The sequence below is a fragment of the Sus scrofa genome, chromosome 14 (genome assembly GCF_054392235.1).
Source record: "Sus scrofa isolate SSC_HxYL_T2T_F1_AM1 chromosome 14, Sscrofa_HxYL_maternal_Yorkshire_Landrace_v2.0, whole genome shotgun sequence".
In the NCBI taxonomy this organism is placed as follows: domain Eukaryota; kingdom Metazoa; phylum Chordata; class Mammalia; order Artiodactyla; family Suidae; genus Sus; species Sus scrofa.
Genome location: NC_139396.1, coordinates 33,534,307 through 33,552,587, shown reverse-complemented (window position 1 = coordinate 33,552,587; position 18,281 = coordinate 33,534,307). Strand labels below are relative to the sequence as shown.

The 18,281-nt window shown below is 38.0% G+C and overlaps 1 protein-coding gene across 7 annotated transcripts in view; it reads right to left on the bottom strand.

Annotated features, from left to right (window-relative positions):
- FZD3 (frizzled class receptor 3) overlaps positions 1-18,281 on the bottom strand; it is a 113,982-nt gene that overhangs the window by 24,225 nt on the left and 71,476 nt on the right. For 6 of the 7 annotated variants that reach the window (XR_014828438.1, XR_014828437.1, XR_014828436.1 and 3 more), the window contains one exon: positions 2,764-2,912. Coding sequence is in view for 3 of the 7 variants with exons in the window: in XM_084997782.1 (XP_084853908.1) it covers positions 2,764-2,912 (149 nt within the window). In the remaining 4 variants the exon portion in view is untranslated. Of the gene's footprint in view, positions 1-1,256; positions 2,913-18,281 lie in introns of all 7 variants that reach the window. The other variant, XR_014828439.1, reaches the window with a different exon arrangement.

Sequence of the window (18,281 nt, the reverse complement as noted above, 5' to 3'; positions counted from 1 at the left end):
AAAGACTAGAGGCCAAGAGTCAGACTGCTTGGGCCTGAATCTCAATTCTACCATTCACTAGCTATTAAACCTTGGTTCTATGCCTGTTTCTTATCTGTAAAATGATGATTTCCCTCACAAGTCTGTTTACAGAATTAAAAGTTTAACAATACATAAAATGTTTAGAACACTGCTTCGACTAACCATCTTAAGGTTAGTGCTCAACTAACCATTCTCAAGGTTACTCTATAGTCATTTCTCAAAGGCTAAACCAGACAAATGCTAGAAATAGCTGTAGGGTCCTCATACTCTTGCATTCTAGAATAAGGAGTTGCACTCTAGTCCAGAGCCCTGTTCCTGCTTGGAGGCTCGCAATGACTTTGTTGGAGGGGGTGGGTAGGTTGGGGGGGGGGATCCATGGTTACAGAAAAACAAATAGAGGGGTCCTTGGGAATTCTAACCAGTTTCAAAAGTATTCTGGCCCAACCAGGATCCCCTAAATAACTAGGGTGATTCCTCCTAAGGGTAGCTTGGATTTAGTGCTATCCAGAATTACTAATACAACACTATTACAGAGCTGTTTGTGTATGGTCCACAGGTGACCAGGAATATTTAATTCAAACCCTCTCCTTAGAACTATATTGTAGCGGTGATTCAAATATATTTAAGGAGTTCCTGTCATGGCTCAGCAGTTAACAAACTCAACTAACATCCATGAGGACGCGGGTTCGATCCCTGGTCTTGCTCAGTGGGTTAAGGATCTGGTGTCGAGGTGAGCTGTGGTATAGGTTGCAAACTCGGCTCAGATTCCCAGTTGCTGTGGCTCTGGCGTAGGCTGGTGGCTATAGCTCCCATTGGACCCCTAGCCTGGGAACCTCCATATGCCATGGGTGTGGCCTTAAAGAGAGAGAGAGAGAGATAGAGAGGAAAAAAAAAAAATATATATATATATACACACATACACATATTTAAAACTTTCAGGAGTTTCCATCATGGCTTAGCGGTAACGAACCCAACCAGTATCCATGAGGATACAGGTGTGATCCTGGCCTTGCTCAGAGGATTAAGGATCCAGCATTGCTATGGCTGTGGTGTAGGCTGGCAGCTGCAGCTCCAATTCAACCTCTAACCTGGGAACTTCTATATGCCACAGGTGCAGCCCTAAAAAGACAAAAAAACAAAATAAAATATATTTAAAATTTTCAAAGAATACACATTAAATCCCCCAAGGAAAGGTATTTCACAAACACAAAGACTTAGGCTATTTTACTTGCTACTGAATCCTTGGTATTCCAAAATAGTTCATGGCACATAGTATGCATTCACTAGACTTTCTCAAAGGATGAATTCCTAGGAAATACATTTTTGTTATTGCTGAATTAATCTTCGCCTCTTTCTTTTTCTGCCCTATGAAACAGTATTTACAAGGGAAATGCATTATCTGATATCACCAGTAGTAGTCTTTGATACAGATTTAAAAAAAATCTCAATCTAATTTGTATAACAGAAACTACTAATTAGTGGTATTTTAGAAAATATAGATTCTGTTAGCGTGGTACCTTAAGTTGTATGAAAAAAAAGTACATTATCCCATACAAGACATATTAACATTGTAAATAGAAGCTTGAAAGAGTTTTACAGACTATCTCCCAAAATCCATCTTCCATGGAACTTAGGTTAAGTAAAATTGTAAGAATATATACTATACTGACTTAAAATTTGTGATATCAAATACAATATACATATAAAATATATACTTAGTAAAAAGTTTGAAATCATTTGTTCCTGTGTGAATACTTCAGAGTCTTGTTTTGTTTTATTAACTATGGGGTCAAAAAATTAAAGATTCCTGGGAGTTCCCTGATGGTCTAGCAGTTAAGGATCCAGCATTGTCACTGCTGGGGCATGGGTTTGATCCCTGGCCTGAGATTTTTGCATGCCACAGGCATGGCCAAAAAAAAAAAAAAAAAAAATTTAAACATTTCCTAACTGTGCCCTCAGAAGACTGCTTTGGCAAATCTTATATTTTACCATGATGCTATACAGTATGGCCGAACATGAATTGAAATAATTTCTTTAATATATTTCATTTTATCTACTAATACCATTTCATTATTTTGGCTTTAACAGTACTACATGAGAATGGAACAACATGCTATCTCTTTAAATAATTTATGGTGTAAATTGGAAGAATGATGGGCAATTGGAAATGGAAGTCCATACTAATACCTGTGTGATTTCAGCCAAGGCACTTAATCTCTGTGCCTCAGTTTTATCATCTATAACAAAGAGATGATGATAATACAAAACCAGACCTCACAAAAATATAAAGATCAAATAAGAATATATATAAAAGTATTAATTTGTTTTTAACTTTAAGAAGAGTATAATTTGGATTTTTCTTTGTTGGCTGCACCTACAGCATATGGAAGTTCCTGGGCCAGGGACTGAATCTGAGCCTTAGCTGTGACCTATGCCACAGCTGTGTGGCAATGGTAGATCCTTAACCTGCTGTGCCACAGTGGGAACTTGTAATTTGGATTTTTTTAGCATAAAGATTGGCCTTCCTTCAAATATTCTGAATTAGTAAGGAACAGACCTTAAGCCTGGTTCTACTTGGTTATCTTTTCTGAATAAGTTTTTAGCTTTAAGATTTAATCATAACTGGTGGCAGCTGCAATCCTGTTGGAATTCTTCCTCCAAACTCAAATTATTTTAACACAGGCAACACAAAAAATCATGTAAATGGGAAGTTTTTGAACATCATAATTTACTTCAACTTACTCTTTTTTCCTACGACCATGAAAGAAACTGGCCCATTCAAAGCATGTCTTTTTGCTTCCAACCCAAAAAATGGACGGAATACCAACTATGAGAGCCATCAGGTATTTCATCAGAAAAAGAATCAGGTCTGGACGACTCATCTGAGTAACCTACAAGAAGGGAAAGAAAAATATCTTAAATATATAAATAGAAATTTCTATTAAAGGCCATTATAAAATCTTCTAAGTAAAATAAACAGTAAATTAATTTTATGACTGACGATTTCACTTAATACAGTTCTATAATTTTCTTGCTATATGGAAAAGATATACTCCTGAAAATTTGGCAATAAATTTATTTTCTATATTGTGAGTCCTATAGTTTTTTTAATTAGTTTATATTGTATATCTCCTAAAGAAAAAGATTACTAATATAGAAAAGAAACCATGAATAGGAATAGGGGCTCAAATAATACATGTATCCTTCTTGGCCAATTCTGCTCATCCTATCATTGGTCATCACCATACAAAAATCACAAAATGTTCAACTCTTTCCCCTACTTTATTAATTTCTGTTCTTATGTGCTCTTCCTTCTACCTAACTTGCATGTTTACTCTTCTGGCTGTTTTCAAGTTTCCTCTTTAAATTATGAGTTATTTTTAAGTGTATTTTTTTTAGTTTCTAGTCAGATGATTTTCTAAAAAAATTTGAAACATAACAATGTTGAAATCAGGCCAAGTAACCTTACAGTAGGCCTAAAGTGTTCAAGTGAAAAGAAGAGTTGCACATCTTTCACTTTAAATTAGAAGCTAGAAATGATTAAACCTTAGTGAGGAAGGCATGTAGGAAGCCAAGACAGGCCAAAAGTTAGGTTTTTTTTTTTTTTTTTTTTTTTGTCTTTTTAGGGCCACACCCATGGCATATGGGGAGATTCCCAGCAACACAGGATCTGAGCTGCATCTTCAATGGCTGCACCGATGGTATATGAAATTTCTTTTTATGGCTGCACCTGTGGCATATGGAAGTTCCCAGGCATAACTGATTTGCTTTGCTGTACACCTGAAACTAACACACTAGTTAAGTCAACTATACTCCAATAAAATTAAAAAAAATTATGATTTGTGGGATTTACTACTGCGGCTCTGGTTACTGTGGCATGGGCTCAATCCTTGGCCTGGGAACTTCTGCATGCTTGCAGGTCCAGCCCCCAACCTCCAAAAAGAAAAGGAAGAAATTCTTATAGGTAGGGTATGCCAGAGATAAATTATTTTAGTCTTTGCCTGGAAATGTCTTTTATCTTATCCTCAATCCTGAATGGTGGTTTAGATGAATAAAGTCATCTTCTGCTATTTTAATTTTTTAAAAATTAAAAAAATTTTTTTTTTTTGCTTTTTAGGGCTGCACCTGTAGCATATGGAGATTCCCAGGTCAAATAGGAGCTGTAACCACCAGCCTATGCTACAGCCACAGCAACGTGGGATTGGAGTTGCTGCGTCTGCGACCTACACCACAGCTCATGGCAGCACTGGATCCTTAGCCTGCTGAGCGAGGCCACGGATCAAACCTGCATCCTCATGGATACTATTCAGATTCATTTTCACTGAACCCCTACAGGAACTCCCTCTCGGTATTTTAAAGACATTAGTTCATTGTCTTCTAGCTTCCATTATTGCTGTTGAGAAGTCTAATTGATAATCTTTTGGAGATTTATTTCTTCTCTCTGGTAGCTTTTAAGTTTCCCTCTATCCTTTTGTTTTACAGTTGCACTGCATGTTTCTCACTATGATTGATTTTCATTTATCCCGCTTACTATAGATTTAATCTGAGGACACAAGTTTTCAATTCTGAAAAAATTCACAGATATTAGCTCTTTGGTTATTGACTCTTAGTCATTTTTATGACCCTTGTACTAGAACTCCCATTAGATACACATTTAAGTCCCTCAACCTACTTTTTTAAACATCTCTTAACAGCATAATTACATGCTTTTAAGTGTCTTAAGTCTCTCTATATTTTGCATTCTGGGTGATCTCTTCAGAAAAATTTTCCACTACACTAATTCCCCCAACATATCTACTTTAGAGTTCATTCAGTCTAACTTAATTCCCATAACTTCATTTCTAAGAAGGTTTTTATACCTGTATATTTTTATTTCATTTATGCTAATTTATCAGTTTATCTATTTTATTGTTTATAAGAGTACAAAACATACATATTTTTAAAATAAGTCTTAAAAATTTACTTATTACTTTTATTTCATCTGGGAGTGAATTCATCTTCTGATTATTGATTTTGTTGGATGCCTTTCTAGGTTTACATTTTAAAAATTGTGCTTTGGAATTTTAGTTTACGGATCTTAAGTCAGAAAGTTCTCCTCTCTTCTCTTTCCCTCTTTTCCTCCATTTATCTCACCCTGTTTCATGCCTCTTAGTTTGTTTTCACCAGTGACCATAGGGCCCTGGTTAAACACCAGATCTAGTATCGGTGACTGCATGCTCCAGACATTATCAGTTACTGTATATTCAGGTACCGAGTCATTTTAGTTTGACTCTCCCACATCTCTAGATAAGTAGAGTTTTTTGTTTTTTGTTTTTTTTCTTAAGGGCCCCTCCTGTGGCATATGGAAGTTCCCGAACCTAGGGGTAGAATTGGAACTGCAGCTGCCAGCCTACACCACAGCAACAGCAACATTAGATTCGAGCCACATTTGCAACCTATACCACAGCTTGTGGCAACGCCAGATCCTTAATCCGCTGAGTGAAGCCAGAGATTGAACCTGCATCCTCATGGATACTAGTCAGGTTCTTAACCTGCTGAGCCACAATGGGAACTCCAAGTATTTTTATTTTTTAATTTTTTTAAAGTTATTTCCCCGATACAATTTTTTTTCTTACTGTACAGCATGATGACCCAGTTACACATATATGTACACATACTATTTTCGCACATTATCATGCTCCATCATAAGTGACTAGACATAGTTCCCCAGTACTACACAGCAGGATCTCATTCCAAGTATTTTTATATTAACTACAGCTTCAGGGAATAGTTGCTTGCAGTTTTATACAAACTTCCTTGCAGGAGTAGGGGAGCCCCATTTCCAATTCCAACTTTTAACCAGTGGGGCTAGTTCTGGTGCCCTGACTTCCATGTGACAGTTTTACTTCCCAATAGCCCATAGAAACTGAATGCCCCCATCACCTTCCAGCCACTTCAGACCTGGAGTCTAGTTGCCCATGTTTTTTGTTTTATTTAAAAAAATTTTTATTATAATTGATTTACAATGTTCTGTCAATTTCTGCTGTACAGCAAAGTGACCTAATTATACAAATATTTACATTCTTTTTCTCATATTATCTTCCATCATGTTCCATCACAAGTGATTGGATAGGAGTTCCCGTCGTGGCGCAGTGGTTAACGAATCCGACTAGGAACCATGAGGTTGCGGGTTCGGTCCCTGCCCTTGCTCAGTGGGTTAACGATCCGGCGTTGCCGTGAGCTGTGGTGTAGGTTGCAGCCGCGGCTCGGATCCCGCGTTGCTGTGGCTCTGGCGTAGGCCGGTGGCTACAGCTCCGATTCAACCCCTAGCCTGGGAACCTCCATATGCCGCGGGAGCAGCCCAAGAAATAGCAACAGCAACAACAACAACAACAACAAAAGACAAAAAAAAAAAAAAAAAAAAAAACCAAGTGATTGGATATAGTTCTCTGTGCTAGAGTAGGACCTCATTGCTTATCTACTCCAAATGCAATAGTTTGTATCTCCTAACCCCAAACTCCCAGTCCATCCCACTCCCTCTCTCTCCCCCTCGGCAACCACAAGTCTGTTATCTATGTCTAAGTTTCTGTTCTGTAGATAGATTGATTTGTGCCATACTTTATTTTTTTGTCTTTAGGGCTGCACTGGCGGCATATGGAGTTCCCAGGCTATGGGTCCAATCAGAGCTATAGCTGCCAGAATATACCTCAACCACAGCAATGCCAGATCCAAGCTGCATCTGTGGCCTACACCACAGCTCTTGGCAATGCCGGATCCCTAACCCACTGGGCAAGGCCAGGGATCAAACCCACATCTTCATGGATGCTATTGGGTTCATTAACAGCTGAGCCATGATGGGAACTCTGATTTGTTCCATACTTTAGAGATATAGGTGATATCATATGCTATTTGTTTTTCTTTCTGACTTACTTCACTTAGTATGAAAATTTCTAGTTGCATCCATGTTGCTGCAGATAGCATTATTTCATTCTTTTTTATGGCTAAATAGTATTCCATTGTGTATATGTAAAAAGAAAATGATAAATTCTATCAAAGGACACTGAAAAAAAAAATGAAGTGGAGAAATACTCCATATTTCTACATAGAGAGATTCAGTGTCTTAAAGATATCAATTCAAGTATCCCCCAAATTAATCCTATAAAGTTGATGTAATCCAAAAACATCAGCAGGATTTTTCCACAGAACAATGAAAGTATATGATAAAAGCACTTCAAATATATAGGAGAAGATAGATTGTTTAATAAATGATGTTGGGATGGTTTTGGCAGTCCACCTAGAAAAATAACAATTTATATGCCACCTAACACAATATTAAAGAAAAACAAAATCTAGACAGGTAAAAATAAACGAGAAAAGTATAAAGAGAATGAAGAACATTTTTACAATGGCGGGGTGCATAAGGCTTTTTTTAAAAGAGATATATGAAACAAAGCCAAAAAAGGAAAATGCCATGGGGAGAAAGAGCATCTGGCATTGAAGGCCAGTGGGGCTTGTGCGCAGGAGCTCCACAGGACTGGGGCAAACGGAGACCCCATTCTTAAGAGGCACACACAGACTTTCACATGCACTGGGTTCCAGGGCAAAGCAAAGTCTCCATGGGAATCTGGGTCAAACCTGACCACAGTTCTTGGAGGACATCCTGGGAAAACAGGGGTGAACGTGCCTTGTGAGGGAAGGACATTGAAAGCAAAGCTCTTGGGAATATCAGCAGCCATCCCTTTCTCTGGAGGTGGCCATTTTAGGAAAATCTGGCCCCACCGTCAGTCAGCTGCTGAGAAGCCCCAAGGCAAACAACAATCCAGGTGGGATCACAGCCCCGCTACTCAGTAAACAGGCTTCCTGAAGACCCCTCAGGCACACAGCTGCCTCTAATCCCATCCAGAGACTAAGCCCCACCCACTAGAGGGATTAGAATCGGCTCCACCTACCAGTGGGCAGGCATCAGCCCCTCCCATCAGGAAGCCTACAGCAAGCCCCCATACCGACTTCAGCCACAGGGGGGCAGACATCAGAAGTAAGAGAGGCTACAACTCTATTATCTGTAAAAAGGTCACCACACCAAAAACCTACAAAAATGAAAAGACAGAGAACTATAACTCAGATGAGGGAGAAAGGAAAAAACCCCAGAAAACTAACTAAGTGATGAGATTCTCAGCCTCCAGGAAAAAGACTTTAGACTGTTGATGCTGAAGATGATGCAAGACATTGGAAATAAACTGGAGGCAAAGATGGATAACTTACAGGAAACACTGAACAAAGAGATACAAGATATCAAACTTAAACAAGAAGAGATGCAAAACACAATAACTGAAATAAAAAATTCACTTGAAGCAGCTAACAGCAGAATACAGGAGGCAGAAGAACAAATAAACGAGGTGGAGGACAGATTAGTGGAAATTACGGATGCAGAACAGAAAAGAGAAAAAAGTTTGAAAACAAATGAAGAGAGTCTCAGAGAACTCTGGGACAACGTTAAACGCACCAACATCCGTATTATAGGGGTGCCAGAAGGAGAAGAGAGAGAGAAGGGTACAGAAAAAAATTCCAAGAGATAATAGCCGAAAACTTCCCTAACATGGGGAAAGAACCACTCACTCAAATCCAGGAAGCACAAGAGTACCATATAAAATAAACCCAAGGAGGAATACACCAAGACACATATTAATCAAACTGACCAAAATTAAAGACAAAGAGAAAATCTTGAAAGCAGCTAGGGAAAAGAAGCAAATAACATACAAGGGAACCCCAAAAAGGTTATCGGCAGATTTTTCAGCACAAACTCTGCAGGCCAGAAGGGAGTGGCATGATATACTTAACGTGATGAAAGGAAAAAACCTCCAACCAAGATGACTTTACCTGGCAAGGCTCTCCTTCAGATTTGAAGGAAAAATCAAAAGCTTCACAGATAAGCAAAAGCTGAGAGAATTCAGCAACACTAAACCAGCCTTATAACAAATACTAAAGGAACTTCTATAGGCAGAAAAGAACAAGAGAAGGAAAGAAAAAAGAGCAAAAAAAACAAATCCAAAGTCATTAATAAAATGGTAATAAGACATACATATCAATAAAAAAGGAAATGACTGACAGCTGATTATTAAAAACTTAAGCTTCTGCAGAACAAGAAACCATAAGTCAAATTAATAGACTAATGTTTAACTATGAGTATTAAGTGTATTAACTATGAAGAAAAAAATTAAAGAATTTGAAGGAATTAATGAAGATAAAAGAAATTAAGTAATTTTAAGACAAAACAGAGTAAATAAACCTGAAAGTCCATCATTTAAAAAAAATAATAACCATTCTCTAGCCTGATCAAAAGAACAAAGGGACAAAAATAGCAAATATGCACACACACATGCATACACACATAGATACAGAGAAATGATAAACAGTTACAAAGAAAACAAAACTAAAATAATCTTGAGATTACTTTGCTCAATTCCATTTAAATAAACTTGAATTTAATGAAAACAATGATAGAAAGATATAAACAGAAATGATTCCAGAGGCAAGCAGAACACTATACCTAACTGACTCCATTTATAAATTTTTATGGAAACAGAATCCAACAATAAATTCAAAGAATATGTCATGACCAAATAGAGAAATGCAATGATGGTTCAATAATAGGAAAGTGACTTATAAATTCAACACATTATTGGTATATGATTTTCATGTATGCCAAAAAGCACTTAATAAAATTAAACATCCATTTCTTGGTTTTTAATAATATAAATAGATGCTAATTAACCCTTAAAGTGACAAGACAATTCTCTCATGCTTGATGGGAGCACCAGAGGCCACTAAATATTTGCATTAAAGTCAGGGGTACAAGAAGGGTATTTACTACCATCACTCTTTAACCTTGTTTGAACAGTTCTAACAGACTGCAATTACACAAAAGAAATAAATTAAGGGTATAAAATCTATGAAGAAGATAAAATTATCTAGAAGTAATCAAAAAAAAATTTTTTTTTTTTGTCTTTTTAGGGCTGTACCCGTGGCATATGGAAGTTCCCAGGCTAGGGGTCTAATCAGAGCTGTAGCCTCCAGCCTACACCACAGCCACAGCAACATGGGATCCAAGCCGAGTCTGCGACCTATACCACGGTTTACAGCAACACCAGATCCTGAACCTACTGAGTGAGGTCAGGGATCGAACCTGAACCTCATGGTTCCTAGTTGGATTCATTAACCACTGAGTCACGACGGGAACTCCAAAGTAATCATAATTTTATACCTAGAAAAACTAAGAGAATAAAGTAAAAACTATCATAAATCATAAGCAAGGTCACTAGGTACAAAGTAAAATACAGAATCACTTTCATTTATACATATATACAAACAACAGTCAGTAGGTAAAAGAAAAATCTTCATTTGGCATTGCTATGGATCCTCCTAACATTCATATGTTGAATCCCTAACTCTCAGTATCTCAGAATGTGATTTATTTGGAGATAGTCTTTAAAAAAGTAATTAAGGTTAAATGAGGTAATATGGGAGTAGCCCTAAACCAATCTGACTGGTGTCCTTACAAGAGGAAATGTGAACACACAGATACCAGAGATGTACCACATAAGAAAAGTTCATGTGAGAGAAAAGATCACCAGAAATGACCACGTGAAGAAACACTAAGAGAGCAGCCATCCACAAGCCAAGAAGAAAGAAAGGTGTCAGAGGAAATGGACCTTGAGGGCACCTCATCTTAGATTTCTAGGCTCCAAAACTGTGAGAAAAATTTTTGTTGTTTAAGCCACCCTGTCTGTGGTGCTGTGTTATGGCAGCCACAGCGAATGAATACAACCATAGTAACAAAACAGATAAAACAACTAGGAATAAATTTATTAAGAAAAATGAGTGATGTATGTGAAGAACCTTTAAAACATGTTCTCGGCTACAAAGAATCACTACCATAAAAATGCAAATTCTCCTCGATTTCGTCATTAATTTTAACACAACTCCAATAAAAATAGTTATCTCAATTAAACAGGATGATTCTCAAGTTCATAAAGAAAAGCAAGACTTAACGGGAAAATGCTGAAAGAGAAGAGAGGTAGATCATTAAACTATAATAAAATTGTGTAATACTGGGGCACAAACAGTTCTAGTATTTATGTGTGATATTTCAAACCATTCAGAAAAAAATGAATCATTCAATAAATGGATTCTAGATAAGCATCTAGAAAAAAACAGCACTGAAGCCATAACTCATACCAAGATGAATTCATAATAGATCAAAAATTCAAATGTTAAAAAAAATTAACACCAAGAAACTATAAAGTTCAAGATGAAAGCTTTATACACTTGAGATGAAGTATGATTTTCTAGCTATGACACAAAATCTAGAAGCCACAAAAGTAAACATAGATAAATCTGACTACATAAAGCCCCAACATTTCTGCATGGCCATAACAACAGTCAAAAGACAATAAAAAAGCTGGCATAAAATTCTTGCAAAAGACGTATTGATAAATTATGGCAGAAAAAAGGGACTAATTTTGTTAATAAATAAGTTAACTCCTACAAATACAGTTCTCCCTCAGTACCTTTGGGGGACTGGTTTCAGGACCTCCCATGAATACCAAAATCTGTGGATGCTGAAATTCCTTGTAAAAAATGGCACAGTATTTGCATATAACCTACATACATTCTCCTGCGTACTTTAAATCACTTCTAGAATACTTGTAATACCTAATACAATGTAAATGCTATGTAAATAATTGTAAATATGATGTAAATAGTTGCTAGTGCATGTCAAATTCAAGTTTTGCTTTTTTGGAACTTCCCTGAATTATTTTTCCCAAATTTTTTTTTTCTTTTCATGGTCACACATGTGGCATATGGAAGTTCCTGGGACTAGGGGTTCAATCAGAGCTGCAGCTGTCGCCCAACACCACAGCAACACTGGATCCAAGCTGCATCTGTGACCTAAGCTGCAGCTTGTGGCAATGCTGGATTCTTAACCACTGAGTGAGGCCAGGGATCGAACTCACATCCTCATGGACACTCTGTTGGGTTCCTAACCTGCTGAGCAACAACAGGAACACCCCAAATATTTCTGATGCACAGTTGGTTGAATCCATGGATGCAGAACCCATGGATATGGAAGGCAGACTACAAATAAGAGTCTGCCACCTATAGAAAAATAGGGAAAAGATATGGATAATTTATAGAAAACAAAATACAAATATACTAGCTCAGCCTCAGTAACAGTCTAAAAAATTTTTTTAATTACATGATGATTCTATTTTTTAGCCTATCATATAGGTAAAGTCCAGAAATCTCATAGTACATTAGCAAACATGTGGTGAAATACAGCTGACTTGTGAAAAACATGGCTCTGTACTGCACAGGCCCACTTACATACAGATTATTTTCCAATAAATATACACTACAGTACTAAAAAGTTATATGGGGATTTTCAGCTATATAGGTGGGGTGGATGGTGGTCAGTGTCCCTAACTCCTATGTTGTTTGGGGGTCAAGTGTACTCCTATATGTTGATGAAGGTAATACAAATTCATACAACCTTTATAGAAGACAATTCAAAATTATACCTTTTATGAAACTAATATATAAATCAATTATAAATATAATAACAATATAATGAAGAGGAAGGTCAAGAATCTAAAAATTAAAGATGATAAAATTATAATCAAAGAAGAATGTACAGAGGGAGATTTAATTGGAGTTGAGCTGTGAATTAGAGGTATTGTATGATGTGAAAAGAGCACTGGCTAAAGCAATGTGATCTGAGTAAAGCCCCTTATCCGACTAGGAACCATGAGGTTGCGGGTTCAGTCCCTGTCCTTGTTCAGTGGGTTAACGATCCGGCGTTGCCGTGAGCTGTGGTGTAGGTTGCAGACGCGGCTCAGATCCCGCGTTGCTGTGGCTCTGGCGTAGGCCGGCGGCTACAGCTCTGATTCAACCCCTAGCCTGGGAACCTCCATATGCCGCAGGAGCGGCCCAAGAAATAGCAAAAAGACAAAAAAAAAAAAAACAACAAAAAAACAAAAAACAAAAAAACAAAATAAGGGGCTTGAACTTGAAGACTTTGAGGTTGCCTTCAATTCCAGATGACTGATCACCAGAATTTAAAATATCTTTTTTTTTTTTTTTGGTCTTTTTTTTTGTTGTTGTTGCTATTTCTTGGGCTGCTCCCGTGGCATATGGAGGTTCCCAGGCTAGGGGTCGAATCGGAGCTGTAGCCGCCGGCCTACGCCAGAGCCACAGCAATGCGGGATCCGAGCCGCGTCTGCAACCTACACCACAGCTCACGGCAACGCCGGATCGTTAACCCACTGAGCAAGCGCAGGGACCGACCCCGCAACCTCATGGTTCCTAGTCGTAGTCGTTAACCACTGCGCCATGACGGGAACTCCTAAAATATCTTTTTTAAACGATGTTATAGATTCAGTCAAATCTCTTTGTTTCATATATGTGGAATCAAAATCTAGGGATTTAAACTGATGCTGAAGATCATATATCTAATTAATTTAGCCACTGAGAGCCTACAAGATCCTGATATAAGAAATACAAATTTATGAATCACAAAATGTCCTGCCCTATAGAGCTTACATTGTAGGGAGGGGTGGGACAGGATGTCAATAAACAAGCAAATAAAGAAAATTTTTGGGAGTTCCTGTTGTGGCGCAGTGGAAACAAATCCTACTAGGAACCATGAGGTTGCGGGTTTGATCCCTGGCCTCGCTAAGTGGGTTAAGGATCTGGCGTTGCTATGAGCTGTGGTGTAGGCCGTAGATGCAGCTTGGATCTGGCGTTGCTGTGGCTCTGCCCTAGGCTGGCAGCTGTAGCTCTGACTGGACCCCTGGCCTGGGAACCTCCATACGCCACGGGTGAGGCCATAAAAGGACAAAAGCAAAAAAAAAAAAAACAAAAAAAACAAAAAAAAAACTTTTAATTCCAGGCAGTAATGAATTCAGAACTAAAGCAGGGTAGGGAATAGTGTTTGGCATATGGTATGATGGATGGGGCATATATCAAAGAGGTCAGAAAAGGCTTTTCAAGGAGTTAACATTTAAGCAGGGCTTTGAAGTATATACTGTGCAGTAAGAGTATTTCAAGAAAGAACAACAATAACAACAGTCCTGAAGAACAAATCTGTTGTTTCTGAAGAACAATAATGAGGAAACCAGCATGGCTAGAGCTGAGGATGCAAGGAAGAGAATGGTAAAGAAAGAATTAGGCAGGACCAAATTATATATAGCCCTGTAGGCGACATTAAGAATTATGAGTTTTGGAGTTCCCGTAGTGGCTCAGTGGTTAGCGAACCCAACTAGCATCCATGAGGATTCGGGTTGGATCCCTGGCCTCACTCAATGGGTTAAGGATCCGGCATTGCTGTGAGCGGTAGTGTAGGTTGCAGATGCGGCTTGGGATTCTATGTTGTGGTGGCTGTGGTGTAGGCTGGGGGTTACAGCTCCGATTAGACCCCTAGCCTGGGAACCTCCATGTGCTCCAAAAAGACAAAAAAAAAAAAAAAAAAAAAAAAAAAAAGAATTATGAGTTTTAAGGAGCTTTCTTGTGGTGTAGTGGGCTAAAGATCTGATGTGTTGTCACTGCAGCAGCTTGGGACGCTGCTGTGGCGCACATTTGATCCCTGGCCCAGAAAGTTCTACATGCCGTGAGCACAGCAAAAAAAGAAAAAGAAAAAAAGAAAAGAAATAAGAGTTTTACTCTAAGAGTAACACAAAGCCACTGGAGGGTTTTGTTTGAAGGTGCAACAAGATCTCATTTATGTTTTTAAAAAGAACTCCCTGGCTCCCTGGCTACTGTGTTAGAAATAAATCACAAAGGAACTAAGAATAGAAGAAGATGAATTGGAAGGTCGTTGTGGAAGTATCAGATAGCTTGGACTAAGGTGGAAGTGGAGGTGATAACAAATTGATGGATTGAGTGTGATGAGGTATGTGAGAAAGAGGGCAAAGATGGCTCCAAATTTCAGTCTGAGCAACTTGTGAATGATAATGCCATTTACTGAATGGATAATACCATTTACCAGGGATGGGATGTAGGAAGTAAGTTTAAGGAGAAAAATTAAGAATTCTGTTTTAGACGTGTTAAGTTGGAAATCCCTTACAGACTTCCAAATGGGAATGTCATGTAAATAGATACATGTCTGGAGCTCAGAAATGATGTTGAACTATATAACCTAAAATATGGGGATAGATAGATAAGTACCCAGAAAAGGAAGAAGGGAGAAAAAGAGAACCTAGGAAGAAACCACACCTTGTAACTTTTCCAGTGTTTTTAAACTGCATTGCACCATCTTACATAAATTAGAAATACTGGCCACACAACAGAAATGCTTGAATTAAAGGGAGGAGTGCTAACAATAAAACCTTCAGTTAGGCAACATAGTACAGAGGAAAACTGAAGGACAGAGGGTTATAACACAGAATATTTTGTATTTTAAGGTTCTGATTAAAGCCAAAATTCTAGGGAAAAGCACCCAATACCTGCCATAGTAAGGATACAGTGAGAAAGCAACTCAAGCAATGTTTTGTAAACGTGCTACTGGCAGGGTATTGGAGCCAGAAGGCCAAGATACTGGGGAAGAATGGCCAAGTTACTGCTATAAAGAAAAGAGTTTTGTCTTATAAATGAGGGAAAAGAGGAAAGAGAACACATTATTATCTGGTTATATATCACACAGGGAGCATACAAAAATACAAATAGTATGTAAAACAGGATATGTACCATCTAGAAAGGCAAAACTCACTGAAGAAAAAAATTTAAAGGAAAATTCAATGTTCAGTTTTTATTTTAAAATATTCTCTGTAATGAACTGAAGGCCTAGAGGCTATTTTTGAGGAAGAAAAACTCACTAAATGTATTAGTCCCTTGTATAATTAAAATGGACTATTAAGAAACTTCAAAGTATTCTTTTATAATAGTCCTTTGAAAAACTATATTTCTATTGATGTTAAAATATATCACCTTAACAACTGAAAAAACTCATCTGATACATTACTTTGGCATATTTTCTAGGAGCTGAATGAGAATCCCAAGCAAAGAAGGAAGACAATCAGCATTCACTGTAAGCACTATATCTAGATTACTGTTCCTTTCCTACAACAGCTGACTGTGAACCACCTACATTCACTATCTTCTCAACAACTGATCTCCACTACCACCACTCTAATTTCAATCAACAGAATTTTGCAGGAGTTCCCATTGCAGCTTTGCACTAACAAATCTGACTAGTATCCATGAGGATGCAGGTTTGAGCCCTGGCCTCGTTCTGTGGGTTAAGGATCCCAAGTTGCTGTGGCTGTGGTGCAGGCCAGCAGCTACAGCTCTGATTTGACTCCTATGCCTGGGAACTGCCATATGCTGCAGGTGTGGCCCTAAAAAAAAAGAAAAATTAAAAAAAGACTTTTGCAAATATGACTTTATTCAATCACAATATGAAAGTATTTTTCTATATTTTGCTTTTCCAACTTAGGTCCATAATCCACCAAGACCCTGGAGCTTAAATTCTTTTTAATTAAATGGAAAAAATTATTCATGTTAAAGGGGAAAAAAACCTTGCAGAAGAAAACCACTAAGGGCATATTTATGGTTATTGTAGTGGCCTAAATTCAGTTCCTGTTTATGAGACTTTGGCTTTAAATCAGGGTGGCAGAGTCCTTGGCTACTTTCCCTATCAAGTGGAATCTATCCTTTACTAATAGAAACACATATTGCATTAGATTTGCTTCTATTAAAAAAAAATCATTACAAAATGTTGACTTATATGGAGACTGGTCATCTAAAGCCCACACAAAAATGAACTCATGGGCTCATACAGAGTTTGTCATGTTGATAAGCAACAACAGTGCTAGAATGGAGGCCTTCTAATTCCAAATTTTGTGCATTTATTACACTATGTAACGTTATCTGCTTTTACTTTTATTCTGCTTTGAAAACTTAACTACTTACTCTATCAGACATAAGATCTACCACAATGCTACAGTAATTAAGACAATGATAGAAGCTAAGATAAGGATAGAAAACAGACCATGGAATGAAATAGGAAAATAAGTTTCATAGATGGAAACATGATACTACATGACAGGGGCAGCATTACAGATCAGTGGAAAAAGGATAGACTAGAATGGTGCTAAACAGATATCAACATATTTAAAAAATGATATCTCTTCCTCACTCCAGATCTAATAAATAAATTTTATTGGACTAAAAATCCAAATTTGAAAAGTAAAAGTTTAAAACTGAAAACACATGAGAATATTATTTACAAGCTTTGGGTAGATTTCTCAAATAAGACACAATTAAAAAAAAAGAAAGAAAGAAAAAGAGAGGCGTTCCTGCTGTGGCACAGTGGGTTAAGAACCTGACTGCAGTGGCTCTGATCACTGTGAAGGTGCAGCTTTGATCCCTGGCCTGGCACAGTGGGTTAAAGGATCCAGTGCTGGAGTTCCCGTCATGGCGCAGTGGTTAACGAATCCGACTAGGAACCATGAGGTTGCGGGTTCGGTCCTTGCCCTTGCTCAGTGGATTAACGATCCGGTGTTGCCGTGAGCTGTGGTGTAGGTTGCAGATGCGGCTTGGATCCCGCGTTGCTGTGGCTCTGGCGTAGGCTGGTGGCTACAGCTCCAATTCGACCCCTAGCCTGGGAACCTCCATATGCCGTGGGAGCGGCCCAAGAAATAACAACAACAACAAAAAAGGATCCAGTGTTGCTGTAGCTGCAGCTTGGATTCAATCCCTAGCCAAGGAACTTCCATATGCTGCCACTGTGGCCATAAATCTTTTTTTTTTTTTTTTAAGTGAAAGCCAGAGTTACTGTCATGGCTCAGTGGAAAAGAATCTGACTAGCATCCATGAAGACGCAGGTTCGATCCCTCACCTCACTCAGTGGGTTAAGGATCTGGCATTGCCATGAGTTGTGGTGCACGTCGCAGACACAGCTCAGATCTGGCATTTCTGTGGCTGTGGTGTAGACCAGCTACAGCTCCGATTTGACTCCTAGCCTCAGAACCTCCATATGCCTCGGTACAACCCTAAAAAGACAAAAAAAAAAAAAAAAAAAAAAAAAAGTGAAAAGCAAAGTTAGATTATATCTGTAATGCACAAAACTAAGAATTATACTCCAGAATATATGTGTGTATATATAAGCCATTCACAGAAGAGGAAATCTAAATAGTTACTAAGTATTTTACTTATTGTAAATTACATAAGGAAAGAAATTCAATCTCACTAGTAATAAGGGAAATACAATTAAAATGGCAAAGAGG